This window comes from Pteropus medius, unplaced genomic scaffold, assembly GCF_902729225.1.
Source record: "Pteropus medius unplaced genomic scaffold, Ma_sr-lr_union100, whole genome shotgun sequence".
In the NCBI taxonomy this organism is placed as follows: Eukaryota; Metazoa; Chordata; class Mammalia; order Chiroptera; family Pteropodidae; genus Pteropus; species Pteropus medius.
Window position 1 is genome coordinate 6,392,791 of NW_024351730.1, and position 15,317 is coordinate 6,408,107.

Consider the following 15,317-nt stretch of genomic DNA (forward strand, 5'->3'; position numbering starts at 1 on the left):
GAAAGCAAAAGAAAATTCTCCAGGGGGCTTGCAGAGAGACAGGCACCCATGCCCAGAGTACCAGAGGGTAGCCTCATCAGTTGTACAGCTTCCGTGGGGAAAATACCAAATAGGAGTATTTTTCTTAGTAGCTGAAAATTACTTCAAAGTGAAGTGCTATTTATTGAACAAACATTAAAAAAAAAAAAACACCTTACCTTTTAAAATGCTACTCAATGTTGCACAGAGAAAGTTATAGTAAAAATAGTCAATTGAAGTGTGTTCCACACAGGCATAGAGACTCCATGCCCCTGTATTTGAAATATATTTACTTGCTTTAATAAAAATTCCAGTTAAAAATATCAAAGTCTATTTTTGCATGGAGATTATAAAACAATATTAGCTAATAATATTTAATTCTTTTATTTAAAATGGTTGCATTTTGGTATTTGTTTTTAGTATAACAGTGCTCGTTTTGTTCTCAAAATTCAACAAATAATTATTTCAAAACTACTGTAGACAATAGATGTCAGATAAAAAGATAAAAAGGTAGAAAGATTTTTTCAAATGAAATTATTTAAATAAAAGGGTAAGTCAATTTAACAAAATGGGTGTTAAAATACACTTAAATATCTGGTAATGTCTATCAAACGCCTTTTAAATGTGCATAACCTTTGGCTTTGCAATCTTATTTCTTAGACTTTGTACAAAAGACAGTATTATGAATAAATGCAAGTTTTTTATTTTTAAGGATATTTATACCATCAAGGTTATAATGAAGAAACTGAAATAACAACCATGCAACAGCTGGGGACTGGTAAAATAAATTTTGGCACCTCCTAAGAAGAAATACTATTACAGCCATCGAAAAGAATATTATAGAAAATACCTAATGTCTTGGGACAAAGTTCAAGATAATTTAAGTAGAAAAACACCATATAGTTCTAAAAAAGCATAATAGGATTTGGCCTAGAAAGAAGTATATCAAAGGTTACTGTGGTTATCCCTGGTATTAAAATTGAAAGTAAATTTTATCTTCATTGTATTTTTACTCTATATTTTACAAATGTTTTTATAATGACTGTGTCTTACTTTATGAATCAGAAAAAAAAAAAAAGAAACACTAGCTTCTTTCTTCACGAGTTCCTGATTCAGAGTAACAATAGATAAACACAACCCTTAAAAACTATTCTCTGTGTCTTTTTGTCTCCCTCCCTCCACAAAAGCTAGCGTGGTCAGTTGCCTTTTCACTATCACCATGTATTCCTTGAACCATGTATTCCTTGATGAGATAAATCTTGTTGACAAGCTAAAAGGAACCAGGAAATATGTAACATTTTAACTCAGAAATTGAAATACAGAAAAGTACAGACTGAATGCTCCAGGCTGCGAATCCCAAGTCTATCACATCTCCCAGGTTCCTGGGCCCCAGCGGAGAGGCTGGCACTCAGAATGCTCTTAATATTTGGTGGGAACACGTCACCTCAATCTCAGCAGAGCATGATGTATCGTCACAAAGCAAAGGAAGAAAATTCAATTAACAGATTATTTTTTGATGCTATTAAGGAAATCAGAGTTTTGATTTGCTGACCATTAAGTACTAGTTAATTTGGTAAGTTTCTTATGATGCTACTTCATGTGTAATCTGAACATTATTAACAACAAAATTCTGGTTTTCCACTATATCTCACGATTTCCATATCAATACAAATTACATCTATGGACTTCAACAGCCAAAATATGAAATATGTTTATATTTTGTATGGTCTTAGAGGATTCAGCACAGGATTTCATTCCTACAGCTACAGATACAAACTCTTAGAGGGTACACAGGAAACCAGATATAAAACGAAAAAACATTAAGATTTCACCAGCCAGTCTATACAATATCTTCTCTCTAGGGTTGAGAAGAATTTTTCAAGAAATAGTGTTTATCCTATGTGAGACTGTTTCTACATTATACTAGAGAGTGCATAAATTCCATCTGTCTGCATTTCAGCAGCTGCAATGCCTCAAAAGAATTATTGCATTCTCTACCTTATGGTTCTGATGATTCCTCGGAAATGTAGCTGAAAGCTCAACATTAAATGTCTCCTAACATCTAGATTTCATCTTTAAGACCCTATATATTTTACTCCAGTAAAGCCATTTCTTATGTATGGTTATATCAAATCTGGATCAAATTTAAAACATGGCATTGCTTGCATTGTTTTTGATTATCGCTATCCCATGTCTTGGCCAATTCAGCAAAAATTGACTTCTTTTGCATGGTTCCTCAATGAGAAGTCTGGCTGCCCTTGGTTTTAGGATATTTTTAATTCTTTCTTTATTCTTTCTTCAGAAGTTCGTAGTTTCATAAATCAATATTATTTTTGTAAAAGTGGAATAACTTTTGTATATTCTGTTTGATTCCTCCTTAACCTGTATTCAGAATTTCCATTTTTATTTGTGTAAAGCTGTTTAACTAGCAAAGTACCTCAAACACATCTTATCTAGAATTTCCAAACAACCTCATAAAGTAGACAGGTAGGCATTTTATCATAACTTTCCTTGGGGAAAGTGCTAGTTTACAAATAGAGGAACTAGAATGTCATGTGGTTAAGACAGCAATTCCCCAAAGCCAAGTATCTAGGAAAAGGTCAAAACCATCCCAGAATAGTAAGGTCCTAGCTCCAGGCCCAATCCTTCACACCATACCTAATTCTTGTTTCTGATACAGGGGCAGGTATGAAGTCACCTGATATGTGGTCAGTTCAAGGGCAACAGAGTCAAGTAAAAGTTCAAATTTGTCTTTATTTTTCTTTCTAAATGGAAGGTAAATATCTTTCCTCCAGGTGAATTGGACCAGATGAGATGACAAATTAATGTCAGCTCTGGATTTTTTGGAGAACACCCTGAGAAAGCTCTTAAAAAGTTTCTGTAGAGATTTTTCAACCATAAATTTCACTGTTTTATAACAATCATCTTCCAACAGCCTTTAGGTTTAGCCCTTGTGGTGACAAAGGGAGATTCGCTGAGATGAAGTCACATTATACATTCTTGATACCATTTCCATTAATATCATCTATAATTCTAAGAGGTATATATTGCCCTTTAAATCAATGGCAGATTGATCTATGGAAGATTTATTTGTTAATTGAAGAAATATTTACCTGAGTATCTACTGTGTGCTAGGCATTATTCTAGCATCTGGAAATACATCAGTGAAGAAAACAAAAATAATTCCTCATCTTCGTGTAGCACATATTCTACCGATCATCATCTGATAAAAGATACTTTTGCCAACTAAAGATGTTTTATTACCAAAGTTGACTGCCATTTATACAAGTGACAATAATTAGTATTAATGCAACAAGAGCAATATACAAATATATATTGCCTAAGACTCACTAGTTTACACATCCAGATGATGGAGTCAATTATGAATCACCTGGACTTCAGAATACCATGGATTCTGAAGAGTATATACCCATGAGGATGAGTAGCTCTTTTCAGTATTCTTGTCTCTGATAACAGACTGCTGAAATAACCTCCACAAACTGAATGACATTTAGATTTTCTTCAACTGCTTTCAATCCTCTCAGTTCTCTTTCCCTATGTATTATAAGCAGCATTTATATTGGCAAATGCTCTCATTACTCTGGTTGCTAACTTTTCGAGTCTATTTCAGAAATTACTCACCAATCTCTGATAGTATAGTATTCTCATTCCCCCTGTCTTTGAGCCCTAGTTTAAAGTCTGAAGCTCAGGTTCAACTCTCCTTCTGAAGTGAAAGCCAAACAGGCATAGAGCATTATCATCTGAGGCTGTAGTAAGAGCTTCTCTATCCTTCATTGTATATGCTGCTTGAAATGAAGTTCTTGTCAACCATATTGCTCTTACCTTTTGCAAAATTATTTAACTAGAAAAAAAAGAGAGAGTGTAATCCTTTAGCATCCTAATACAAGAATCCCTCTTGAGGACAGCACTGTATCTTTGGTCATAATAGGTTGATAAAATGACTGGGGTGACAAGAGGTGCAGAGAAGAGGGAAAAAAATCCAAAGTTATGCTCAAGTAAGCAAACTTGGTCTTTATCCTGCCTATTGAGTTACTAGAAGGCCCTTCATTTTGTTGAACATTAATATGTTTGGGGTAGGTATGTATGGGTTATATCAGAAAGCTCTATGTAAATGAAGAGTGAAGATCCTCATGGGAAGAGAGAGAGAGGAGCCCGTGTGCTGGGCAATGTCATAAAGAAGAGATAAATTTAAAAATTTGATTGAAGTCTATGACCATGCCACCCTGAACGTGCCTGATCTCATCTGATCTCAGAAGCTAAGCAGGATTGGGCCTGGTTAGTACTTGGATGGGAGACCATCTCGGAATACCAGATGCTATAGGTGTTAAAAAAAAAAAAAAAAAGTTGGTTGAGCTTCCTTGAGGGGCACAGTATAGAGAAAACCCTTTGGAAAACAGAAATACCTAATGGAATATTTCAACTTGTTTTCTGAGAAATGGGAGGTATAATCAGTTCCCTCATCTGCTATATGAAATCAGCAAAGCTTGCATTGCTCCCTAATTTTTCCACTCAGTTACTTAGTCAGTTTGGCACTCTTCTAGGAGCCTGGGGCACATCAGTGAATACAGAATAGATCCCTTGCCTTGTGGAGGTTACATTCTAGAGAAACAATTAATATAAATGAAGATACTAAATAAGAAAATTATTCTACATTAGGTCAGAAGATTATAAAGAAAAAAAAAGGCTATAAAGAAAAAGAAAAGAATGCAACAGCTAAGAGAGATAGGAGATGTTGGGTGGGTAGAACAGGTCCCAAAATTAATTAGGGTTTGAAGTAGGCCTCATGGAAAGTTGACATTTGAGCAACAACTTGAAAGGCTTGAGGGATTTAATCAAAACAGAGGGGAAGATTTCAGCAGAAGGAAGTGTCAATGCAAAGGCCTTGAGGTAGGAGCACACCTAGTGAGTGTTAGCAAGGAGACCTGTTTGACCAGAGCAGAATGAGGGAGGGAGGGAGTAGGAAAGAAAGAGAAGAGGCAGAGAGGAAGAGAGGGCCCAACCACATAGGGCTTTGTAAGGACTTTGTAAGTTAGGCGAAAAGAGAAAAGTCACTGCAAGGTTTGAGTAAAGAGTAGCATGATCTGACTGATGTTTTCAAGGATCTCTGCCTGTTGTTCTGAAAATATTCTAGAGGGGTAGGGAAAACAGTAAGGTAACAGTTAGGAAGCTACTGAAGTGATCTAGAAAGAGATGATGGCACCTTGGAGGGGGGAGCAGTAAAGGTGCTGAGACCCAATTAGATGCTGTATGAATGTAGTATGAAAGTGAGACCAGGAGGGTTTCTTGCTCCATTAGATGACAGTTGTGAGGGAAAGACAAGAGCTAATGACTTTAAGTTTAAATCAAAAGACTGGAACTGCCATCCACTGGTATAGGGAAGGCTACTGGAAGAGCAAGACCGTGGGAAAAAATCAGGAGTTAGAATTTGGACAGGTTGAGTCTGACATACACAAACTCCCAAGTAGACAGTTGGATACATAAGTTCAAGGTCCAGGAAATAGGACAGGTCTACAAATATAAATGTGTGAATTATCAGCAAATCAACTTAAAGCCAGTGTGCCTGGATGAGATCACCAAGGAAACGGTTGGTGAGGATACTGAAGAGGGAGAATTCGTGAGATGGTGAAGAGAAGATGAATGAGGGCTGAGCTATTAAATCCCATATTTAGTAGCTATAGAGAAGAGAAGAAGCCATCAAAGAGACTGAGACAGAGTGGCCAGTGTATTAGGAGGAAAACAAGCAGCCAAACACAGTATCTGGAAGCCAAATGTATCAAAGAGGAGAAAATGATCAACTGTGCCAAAATACTGCTGATAGGTCAAGTTACACAAAACTGAGAACTGACAACTGGATTTGGCAATGTGGAGGTCAGCAGGGATCCCCAAAAGAGCAGTTTCAATGGAGTGGTGAGGACGAAAGTCAGACTAGAGAGTGTTCAAGAGAGAAGGAGAGGAGAGGAAGTAGCTCAGAAAGGAAGGACAACTCTCTTGCTACAGAAGAGAACAAGTAAACAGAGTGGTAGATTGCAAGGAAAGTGGAGTTTAAAAAAACATTTTTTAGTACTTTTGTGTGAGTACATTCTTTGTGGGCAGCATAGGGTGGTACTAAGTTCTGCCTACAAGTTGGCTCAGGTCAAATAAACTATGACCACTCCTGAAGACACAAGAGCTCAGGATGAAGGATCATTGACATCAGGAATATATTTATACTCTAAAAATGAAGCCAGTCTTATATCTGTCTGTCTGCTAATCCAATCACTAAAATTGTGGCTTCCTTAAAAGTATTTGTCTGACAAGGTAAGAAATTCTCCTAATTCTCTTCTTCATCTTCAACATCTACTAGACATCTGTTAAACATGGGGCACCATGCTAGTCACTTCTAATAACATTGATGCTACAGACCATCAGAATGACAGTCTGCTAAAAACAAACACACTAACTAACTAAACAAACAAAACCTGTTTCTTTATGGCTCACATAATTTATATTGGCATAAGATATTTGTTTGCTTATTGTATCTCTCTCTCTTCTAGAATGTGAACTCCTTGAGAGAAGACTCCTATCAGTTTTTCTCACTGCTATGTCCTGAATCTAGAATAGAATTGAATATTGTTGAAGGAATAAATGAACTGACAATATAAGGTGCCTAGCAGACCGACATGATCATTCCTATTTCTTGGTCCTGTGGATTCGGAGGAAATAAATATCTTACAATTTTATTCTTTAAATTGCTAGGAGAATAAACTGCTATGACAGAGGGATATTCACACCTGCAGACAAGTCTGGCTCCTGAGCAGCATTTGCTCATATTTTAGGATGAGTATAAAAGACCCTTCTACCTAAAATCATCTCCCCACTGGCCTGTGTGAGTGTGTCTAACCTACACTCACAATATTCACTCTTTGGGCTAAAACGGTGGTTTTCAGAAGAGGTCTAGGATACCATACGAAGGGACTTTGGGGCCACATCATGAGATCAAGGGGGTCTTTATTCCTCCTACCAGAGAGCTCTACGGTTACCTGTTATGGGTCCATGTAAAATTTCCTTTGAAAGTAAGTTATTGCTGCCCCCCAAAAAAGTTTGAAAACTTTTCACCCTTAGGATTTTAAGTGTTTAGTCTGAAAGAGCTTATATTTTAACGCTGGGTCTGCTGGAGCCCAAGAAGGAGGAGAAGGAGGAGGAGCTGTTTCTGGAATCTGAGCCACCGGAGAGCAGGAGCACGTGAGCATCTCGGGCTGTTTAGCTTTTCATTATAAGCTTAAAAGAAAGGGACACAGGATAGGTACCTTTTGAGCTGGGGCAGGGGGTAGAGGGTGCTGGTGAGAGGGGCAGAGTTCAGGAAGGATATAAAACACGAGAAGTAAGAGTGAAAAGCGAGACCTCGAACCACAAATGAGACAAACGAGCTCAGAATGGCCTGCTTGAAGGTGTAATGGGCATGGACCTAACTCTGTCACACTGTGATGCAAGAAACGCCACATCATTTTGTTTTTCTAAATCAAATTAATTCACACTTTCCCACTCAAAAAAGTGAAAAGAAATGTTATTCAGGCATATTTTGCAAGGGCCTCTCTCTTCTTAGGGTGGTACAAGGATCCAAGGGAAAAACAGAGGAAGAGGATTTAGCTTTCAGTTCCTCAGAGAATCACTGAGGCCTCATGGTTCCAAGCCCTTAGGGTCCATTACATCTGTGCCATGCCAAATCCAAGGCTGACTAGAGCTGTCCTAGATGCTCCACACAGTTGTCTCCCCCTGAGATCGTGCCTCTCTCCCAAGCAAGTGAGCACTGGTCCCTGCTAGTGCGAAACATGTCAAAAACCAGTCCCCTTCCAAGCCTCTGGGGATTTTCCTACATCCTCTGCTTCCACCTCTACCCCTCCAGAAACTTCCCCGTCTATCCCTCTAGAAACTTCCTCCTCCCTCCCACCTCAGAGTAAGCCCACACAAGCCCTGCTCAATCCTTCTCTCCTCGATGCCAGTTTCCCTTTTCTGAGAATCCACAAATGATAACACACACCTTTTTTATTTTCTTAGTAGATTGCTCTATTACACAGATTTTTCATTCATTACCCAGGGAACAAAGGATTCTATTAGCACCTTTTAACTTACACAACTTTGTTCCAAGGTAGTATATGGTAGATAGTAAATGCCTGTTGAATGAATGCACTTACAGAGCTCTTAACTTAGATGTTCTAAAAATAAAAGTGCCACAGCAACTTCCTCTTTTATGATCTGTAGTGCCCACCTTGCTGCAAAGAGAAGGTAAAAGCGGTCCCTTAACTATAGTCCTAGTCTTTAGTTCAAACTCTCTCAATGCTTATTATATAACATGTTTCAATTACTGAGAAACCATCTATTCGGAGAAAGTCCAAAATATCTTTCCCAATTAAATGTCCTCAATAATAAGTTACTCCTTGACTCATTTTTTTTGTCTTCTGAAATAAAGCTATGCTTTGATTCAATGGAGACTTTGCCTTCTGGCTTTCAGCTTAAATTCCCCCAAACAAGAACTAAATATATATATTGCCTGTCAGACAGTATGACAGAAGATCCACCTTTCTATAAAAAAATAACTTGTTGTGAAATTATCTAAAAATCATTAAAAGGAAGCAAAAATTGATCTATAGCTGGTGGTATAGATCATAGAGCGAATATAAATAGAGTTTAGAGAGCAGTTCCATGTCAGCATTCGACATCTCAAGTAAAATTACAGTATAAAATCAAGTTAGACAAAACCCAGCTCAGTAGATTTTAAATCTAATTACACAGAGTAGTAAGTAAAGAAAGAGCAGAGCAAAAAGCAGGAAATCAAGTTTATGATCAGAGACTGCCAGAAATAGACTGACAAGCAGACTTGTAAAGAAATGTTTTAAAAAGAATCTTTATTCATTCAATGTGAGAGAGAGAGAGAGAGAGAGAGAGAGAGAGAGAGAGAGAGAGGAGGGAGGAGAAAAGAAAGAAAAAGAAAACTTTCAGATAAAGGATTGTCTAGTTAAAAAGACATACTACTTTACTACCTCAAAGTTTAGTGTCTAAAAGTCTCAAACAGGACTCTGAAGCAATTTTGTCAAAAATTATTGGAAAATAACATGTACACAAGGACTTTGTTATTTATTTCCTTCGAATAAGCACAATAACATAACTTCAACTTTCTAAAGAACATTGGCAAATTAGACAAGGCTGACAGAGATTTTTAAATTCAGAGATTATTGCTCAAACATTTCGTGTTTTTTTTTTTTGAGGGGTCTTACTTTCTGAATTTGCTTTAGGAAATAAACACTTATTTTCTAAACAAACAATTATCATTTAATGGCACTTTAAAAGGTTTTGCAATTTCCTACAAACATAATTCTGTCTCAAATGACATTTGACAATTATTCACTTAGAATCATAAAATAATAATGATGGAACAATATATACACTACCTTTGACCACTTTCAAACAAATGTAGGATATTTCCTATAAAAGAGTTATATCCATGCATCTAAATCTAACAGAAAAAAAAAAAGATATTTATGATTTGGAAAGAAAGTAACTCTCTTGCATGCATGTGACAGTATCTGAAAAGTTATACATATTAACATTTTTTCAGGCTTTTATTAAATTTGTAACTCAGGCACATCTATGGAAAGACTTAGGAGAAAGATGAACAAAGAAAAATAATCAGTTTGGAAAGTTCTCTCATGTTATCTTCTTTATTTGTACGGCTACACAAATTGGATTGATTGCATTTTATAAGTTAATAGTCTGTGGATTTCATTTGGAACTCAAACCAAATTTATTTTTAATATTAGTTTTTTTTATTTTAGTCCATTTTATGTATTGGCAAAAGCTGGAATAAAAGCTGGAATAAATTACCTATGACTTTGCAATATTACTTGGCTTGAGACCCAGAAGTAGAATAAACAGATATATTTAGAATTCACTGTGAAAAGAACTTTGAAGAAATATCTTTCAAGAACAGATTACAGTTCTATCCCAATGTCTAAAAATTCACTTCCAATCCCATGAAGACTGCACTATATCACTTTCTCACCTACTCTCTATTATTAATTATTGTAACAGTACTTCATAGCATTATCATTCTTAAAAATTCACTGATCTTCAGGATGCTGTAGGATGTCATCTCTCATATCAAATAGTCAGTAGCTGAATTCCAAGATTCTGAAGCCCTAGGTCAGAGTTCTGCCCAAGACCCTCTCTACTTTCCTTCCTCTTAACTGATCACAACAAACCCCACTTACCTGCCTCCATCCAGTAGCCCACGGGGACAGCACAAATTCCATTGGTTAGGTCAAAGCAAGGTTGAGAAAACTCAGATATTTCTAAGCTATCTGACCCTTCAATCTTAAACCACCGCCAAACATTCAGGTAACTTGAATTCTAAAAGCTATTATGATTTAAAACTGTTCATTTTTAACATTCACCCTAATATCCCATACTGATATTGAGTGGATCTAAAGACAAAAGAAGTAATTTTATTACATATAGTATTATAATAAATATACAATATACAATATATAATGCAAATAATATATTAATAATAAGCAATAATATTAATATTGTATTAGTCTAATATTATATTATAATAATAAATAACAATATTAAATATAGTATATAATAAATATATTACTTTTTTGTGCTGCTTTGGGAAGTTATTTAACCTTTGGAACTTCAGTTTTCTTATCTGAATTGCACTTGCTTTGGGATTATCTTTGACTATATTAATCAATAATGGATATCAAGTGGCACCATACCTGGTAAAGCCCAGTATATTCTGTTTAGCAAGGCTTGGAAGTGGGTCATTCGCTTCTCAAGATGCCCATCACAGAGTGTTAAACAAAAATGCCTTGTGCTTAAAGGGTTAACCCGCAAATAACTAGAGGGTCCAGTCTCCTAGATACAGCAGACCTGGAAGGTGGAGGCAACTGGATTCTTTGTAACAACCAAGATAACTGGAAAACAACATGGTTCTGAAGAGATCAATGCTCATAGGAACCATAGAATTCCTACTTTTTCTTTGGCTCATAGACAGAAAAGGAAGTCAGTCGCTCCAGGAAAGTTGACTTTTACTTTCATATCATTTGTGCCCTGCCTAATGATTTACATACTGGTGGAACACAGAAGTGTTCTCTGAATTTTCTGTCCCGCGCTTCCTCAATTTTCTCTCACTGCATACTTTTCGCAGCACAGCTACATAAAATCTCTCCTAGGAACCCTAGTTACCAGGATTGCATATAACAAAGCCACACAGACTAAACCTAAGACGGAAAAAAAAGTCAACTTGCCTAAAACTAAATATAAGCACAATTTAATTAACTTGCATTCCAGAGTCACAGCTGCCAACTCGCCGAGACTAGAAGATTGGGTACATAGCACCCAAGGGCTCAGAGAAAAGGGGAAAACACTGCTAAAGGTTTCCCCCAAATCTTCACAGGATTCATATGACTGACCCTTTGTCCTAGTAAACAGGAATAATTCCCCCTGGTAAACAAGATATAGGAATCCAATCAGGGAAACAGAATGAGCTAAGTCAGGACGAGATGAAGTGTCAGGAGAGGCCAAAGTTTCAGGGGAGACATACAGGGACTAGCAAATGTATAGCAAATAATCTGGCTATGGGGTATGATCTACTTTATCACTGAAAGGAGGAAAGACATTGCTGCAGAGAATGGAAAGTCTAAAACTATGTGCTTATCACTCCAAACTCTCATAACTGAAATTTGAACAATGATGTAGTCTTGTCTGCCTGAAATACTCTACTGATCAACCTAATGTGCTTAAATTAATCCTGGGAAACTTTATGATGGGAGGGTCGTTAGTGGTGGATGAGTTGGGGGACTGAGCTCAGCATGGGGGTGATACTGCTGGGAAAAAGGTCCATTTTCTCCCACTCACCAAAGGGATAGGGAATGTGTAATTCTAAGCAGGATCACAAGATGGCAGCCAGACTCAGCACATAGACCCTGTGAGAGGAACTCCGCCTGAGGCCCTCACCTGGTGAGCAGATATGGAGACAGACTCACAAGGAATTCCAGCTGGGTGACTTATCTTTTTTCCTAAAGGGCATCCTTTGCTTGTTTCTGTAACTGAGTAAATTTGAAACCCCACTTCTGCCAATTATCACTACAGAGAACTGAAAAGTCTTCCACAGTTGAAGCCTACTCTTATTGGCACATTTTTCTATGGGTTTTCTTTCTTATTCATTTATTAGAGCTCCTTTTGTTGCACTAATTTTCTCCCAGGCCATCATTCATTTGTCTTTTAATTTGTAGTCTCTTTAGCTATATAAAAGTTTTACATACATGTAAGGTCAAATATATCAGCCTTTATGATTTATGTCTTTTAAAACCATATCTAGATGTGTCATAGAACAGACACTTCATGAAGGCAGTGGTTTATGTCTGTTTTATTTCATGCTATAGCCATAGGACCTGGAAGAGTGGCACATACAGCATAGGCTAAATTACCTTTGCATTCAACCCAGGGCCTTTCTAGAGCAAATGGAAAATACCATGGCCAAAGTTAAGGGATACATTCTGGCCAAAATACACTAAAAATAAGCCACAGAGATAGAGAAAACAGATCAGGTTTCCTAACAGTCAAAACTGATTTCGATATGGCCATAGGGGAAAGACACACAGATTGACTGATTTTTTGTTGAAATAAGGAAGTTGCCCATATTGTTGAAATGGTCAAAATATAAAATATATAGCCTGATCTGTACTTTCTGGAATAGAATAAAAGATCTCTCGAGGCTTTCTAGATTTGTTTCAGCAAAATGCCAAGGGGAAGAAATTTGTTGACTACTTTCAAGCCAGTACGTTTCTTAATACCAACCACCAGAGGGAGACCACATCATAAACCAAATCACAGAACTCGTAATATAGTTTTGGGAAGTGTTTAGGTGTGTGACAGTATTTGAAAACAATTGTATCTTATGTGTTTTTAGTATTTATGTTAAAATAAAATCACATTTATTTTAAAAATCATTTTGCATTTTAAATATAGACACAAAAATACAAATCCTCATAGATTAATGCATTAGGGAACACTAATTCAGACTTTGTGCATTTATTTCAGAATTGATATTTCCGTTCTCATAAAAACCAATAATTTCAGAAATCCAGTTTCTACTCAGGCAGTTTTACTTCAAGTGGCTTTTTATATACCTTTAGGATTATAATTTACACATAATGTGACTTTTGAGAAATCAAAATGGATTTTACAGCAGGTGATCTCATTACAGTATAATCTCATTACAAATGCCTGTTAAAACATCTCACCACAGCACCCAGATTAAATGAAACTCTTCATGACTGTAGAAAAGTTCTCCGGAAATGTTAGTATCATAAGCTCCAAACTTCTCTGCTTTAAGAACTCTGAAGAAAACTGCCAATTTTTCTCAACAACTATCCTCCTAAGAAAACTTTGTGACAGCCATTCCAAAGCCATTTGCGAATATAGACAGAAAAGGAGGCCAAATACTTTATAAAATTTGGCTTGATTCGAAGGGCTCTTGGGAGGTCTCCCTGCCTAAAATATTTCCCAGCTGAAATTCCTTAGTTTAGTTTCACTCATTTAACTTAAGTCAAAAGTCCTCAATTAAAAGGCAGCTCCTGGGACTCCTTATTTATTCAACCAAGAATTTCAGAGCCTGTCTGCAGAAGGCACAGTGCTGGATATGGCAGAAATCATAAGGCCTTACAGAGACCTTAAGAGACGAAGCCATTATCAGCAATTAATATCTCTGGAGAAAGCACTTTATATATTTATCTTTTTTATTGACTTTTTAAAAAAGATATTGGGAATTTAGTATGAAAAATATAAGGGTGTAACAAAAAGAATGAGGCCCTCAGCAAGGACATACCTGGGTAAAGGCCCTTGAGTGCCAAGGGTCAACATGGGATCAGCAGGGGCCAAAGAAGGGGGGCAAAAATATAAATTTTTTTCTTTAAAAATATTTTATTACTTATAAACCGAATAGCAGTAATAGCGATATATGAAGAAAAACAAACTTATAAATTGCGCAAAAATAATGTTTTGTGTCATAATTTAATATGATATGATAACTAACAACACATTATTAATGTGAATTTTCTGTCTCACTTTTCTCCAAATTTATCTATTAACTCATCAAAATGTATACTGGTAGCAAAATTATTTCCAATCTATATAACTGAAAATGGCCTCGATGCTTAAAAAAAAATACAAGATTGCAAACAATTTTGTTAATTTTTAATTTCAAAAAGATCTTTTTTGTATGCAATTTTTTACTGTTCCTTTTAAGAGTACTTTATAGGCTGTGACAATATTGAGATAAATTTCTGATAAATTTTTATGAAATACAAATTTTATTATATCTAGAGCTGATGATTCTCATGGAGCAAATCTAATCTAATCTAATCTAACTCCTCATATGAATCATTTTTGTGTAAGAATGAGTTTAATTTTAAATATGAATTTAATGCTACTGCATTTCATTATTTCTTCTGATATCTCCTGTAAATTGTGGAGATCATACAAAAAAATCAAAAGTGGCTTCAAAATGTTATATAATTCAAAACGCCTGTTCATAAATTCTATAGCTGTATTGTCAATTTTAAGGAAAAGTTTCATTTTATATTACCTTCCTCGTTAACAAAAGTTTCATGCGAAGTTCACATGAAAATGTTATTTTCTGCTGACAATGGTAAAATGTAATTTCTATTTCTAAGTCTGTGGACATTTATTTTTGCAATGTTTGAGCATTTAAAACCAAGGATTCTAAAATCTTTGAAAAATTCTAATAAGTCTCTGATACATGCTTTATTGCAATGTTCACGTGTATGCTTTTATTGTATCACAATTTACTAACAAAGTCTGATGCCCAAGCACTAGCGGCTCCTATCTCAAGGTGCAGGCCAGAGAGTTAATATTTGTGCAGATGTCACAAGGACAGGCTCCAGAGACAATTGACCAAGCTGGCCCCCCGGAGGTCCCCATGCGGAGCCCCTGCTCTACCCCAGGGCTACCACCCTCGAAACCTCCTTCTGTTGTTACTTCTGTGGTTGCAGCACCATCATGGCCACCAATCTGAGCCCAGGTCCTGGCCCGGCCACCTTGGAGCCCTGTGGGCTCCCAGACAGTCCTCAGGCACGTATGTGCGCTTTGGTTCACCAGGCCAGTGGGTGCTCAGCACCCATTGTGCCAGTTGGCACATGGCTGCATGTGCACACGCTACCAGCTAGCATATCTCTGCCACTCATACACATGTTCCATTGTCCCATCAAACCTCA

General features: G+C 36.6%; 1 protein-coding gene and 1 pseudogene across 1 annotated transcript in view; one reads left to right on the plus strand and one right to left on the minus strand.

The window, feature by feature from the left end:
- CORIN (corin, serine peptidase) overlaps positions 1-15,317 on the minus strand; it is a 201,746-nt gene that overhangs the window by 67,884 nt on the left and 118,545 nt on the right. Inside the window, exon 8 of the mRNA XM_039845302.1 lies at positions 10,284-10,386. Within this exon, the coding sequence (XP_039701236.1) occupies positions 10,284-10,386 (103 nt within the window). The remainder of the gene's footprint in view (positions 1-10,283; positions 10,387-15,317) is intronic.
- Positions 4,245-4,363, plus strand: LOC120588416 (uncharacterized; annotated as a pseudogene).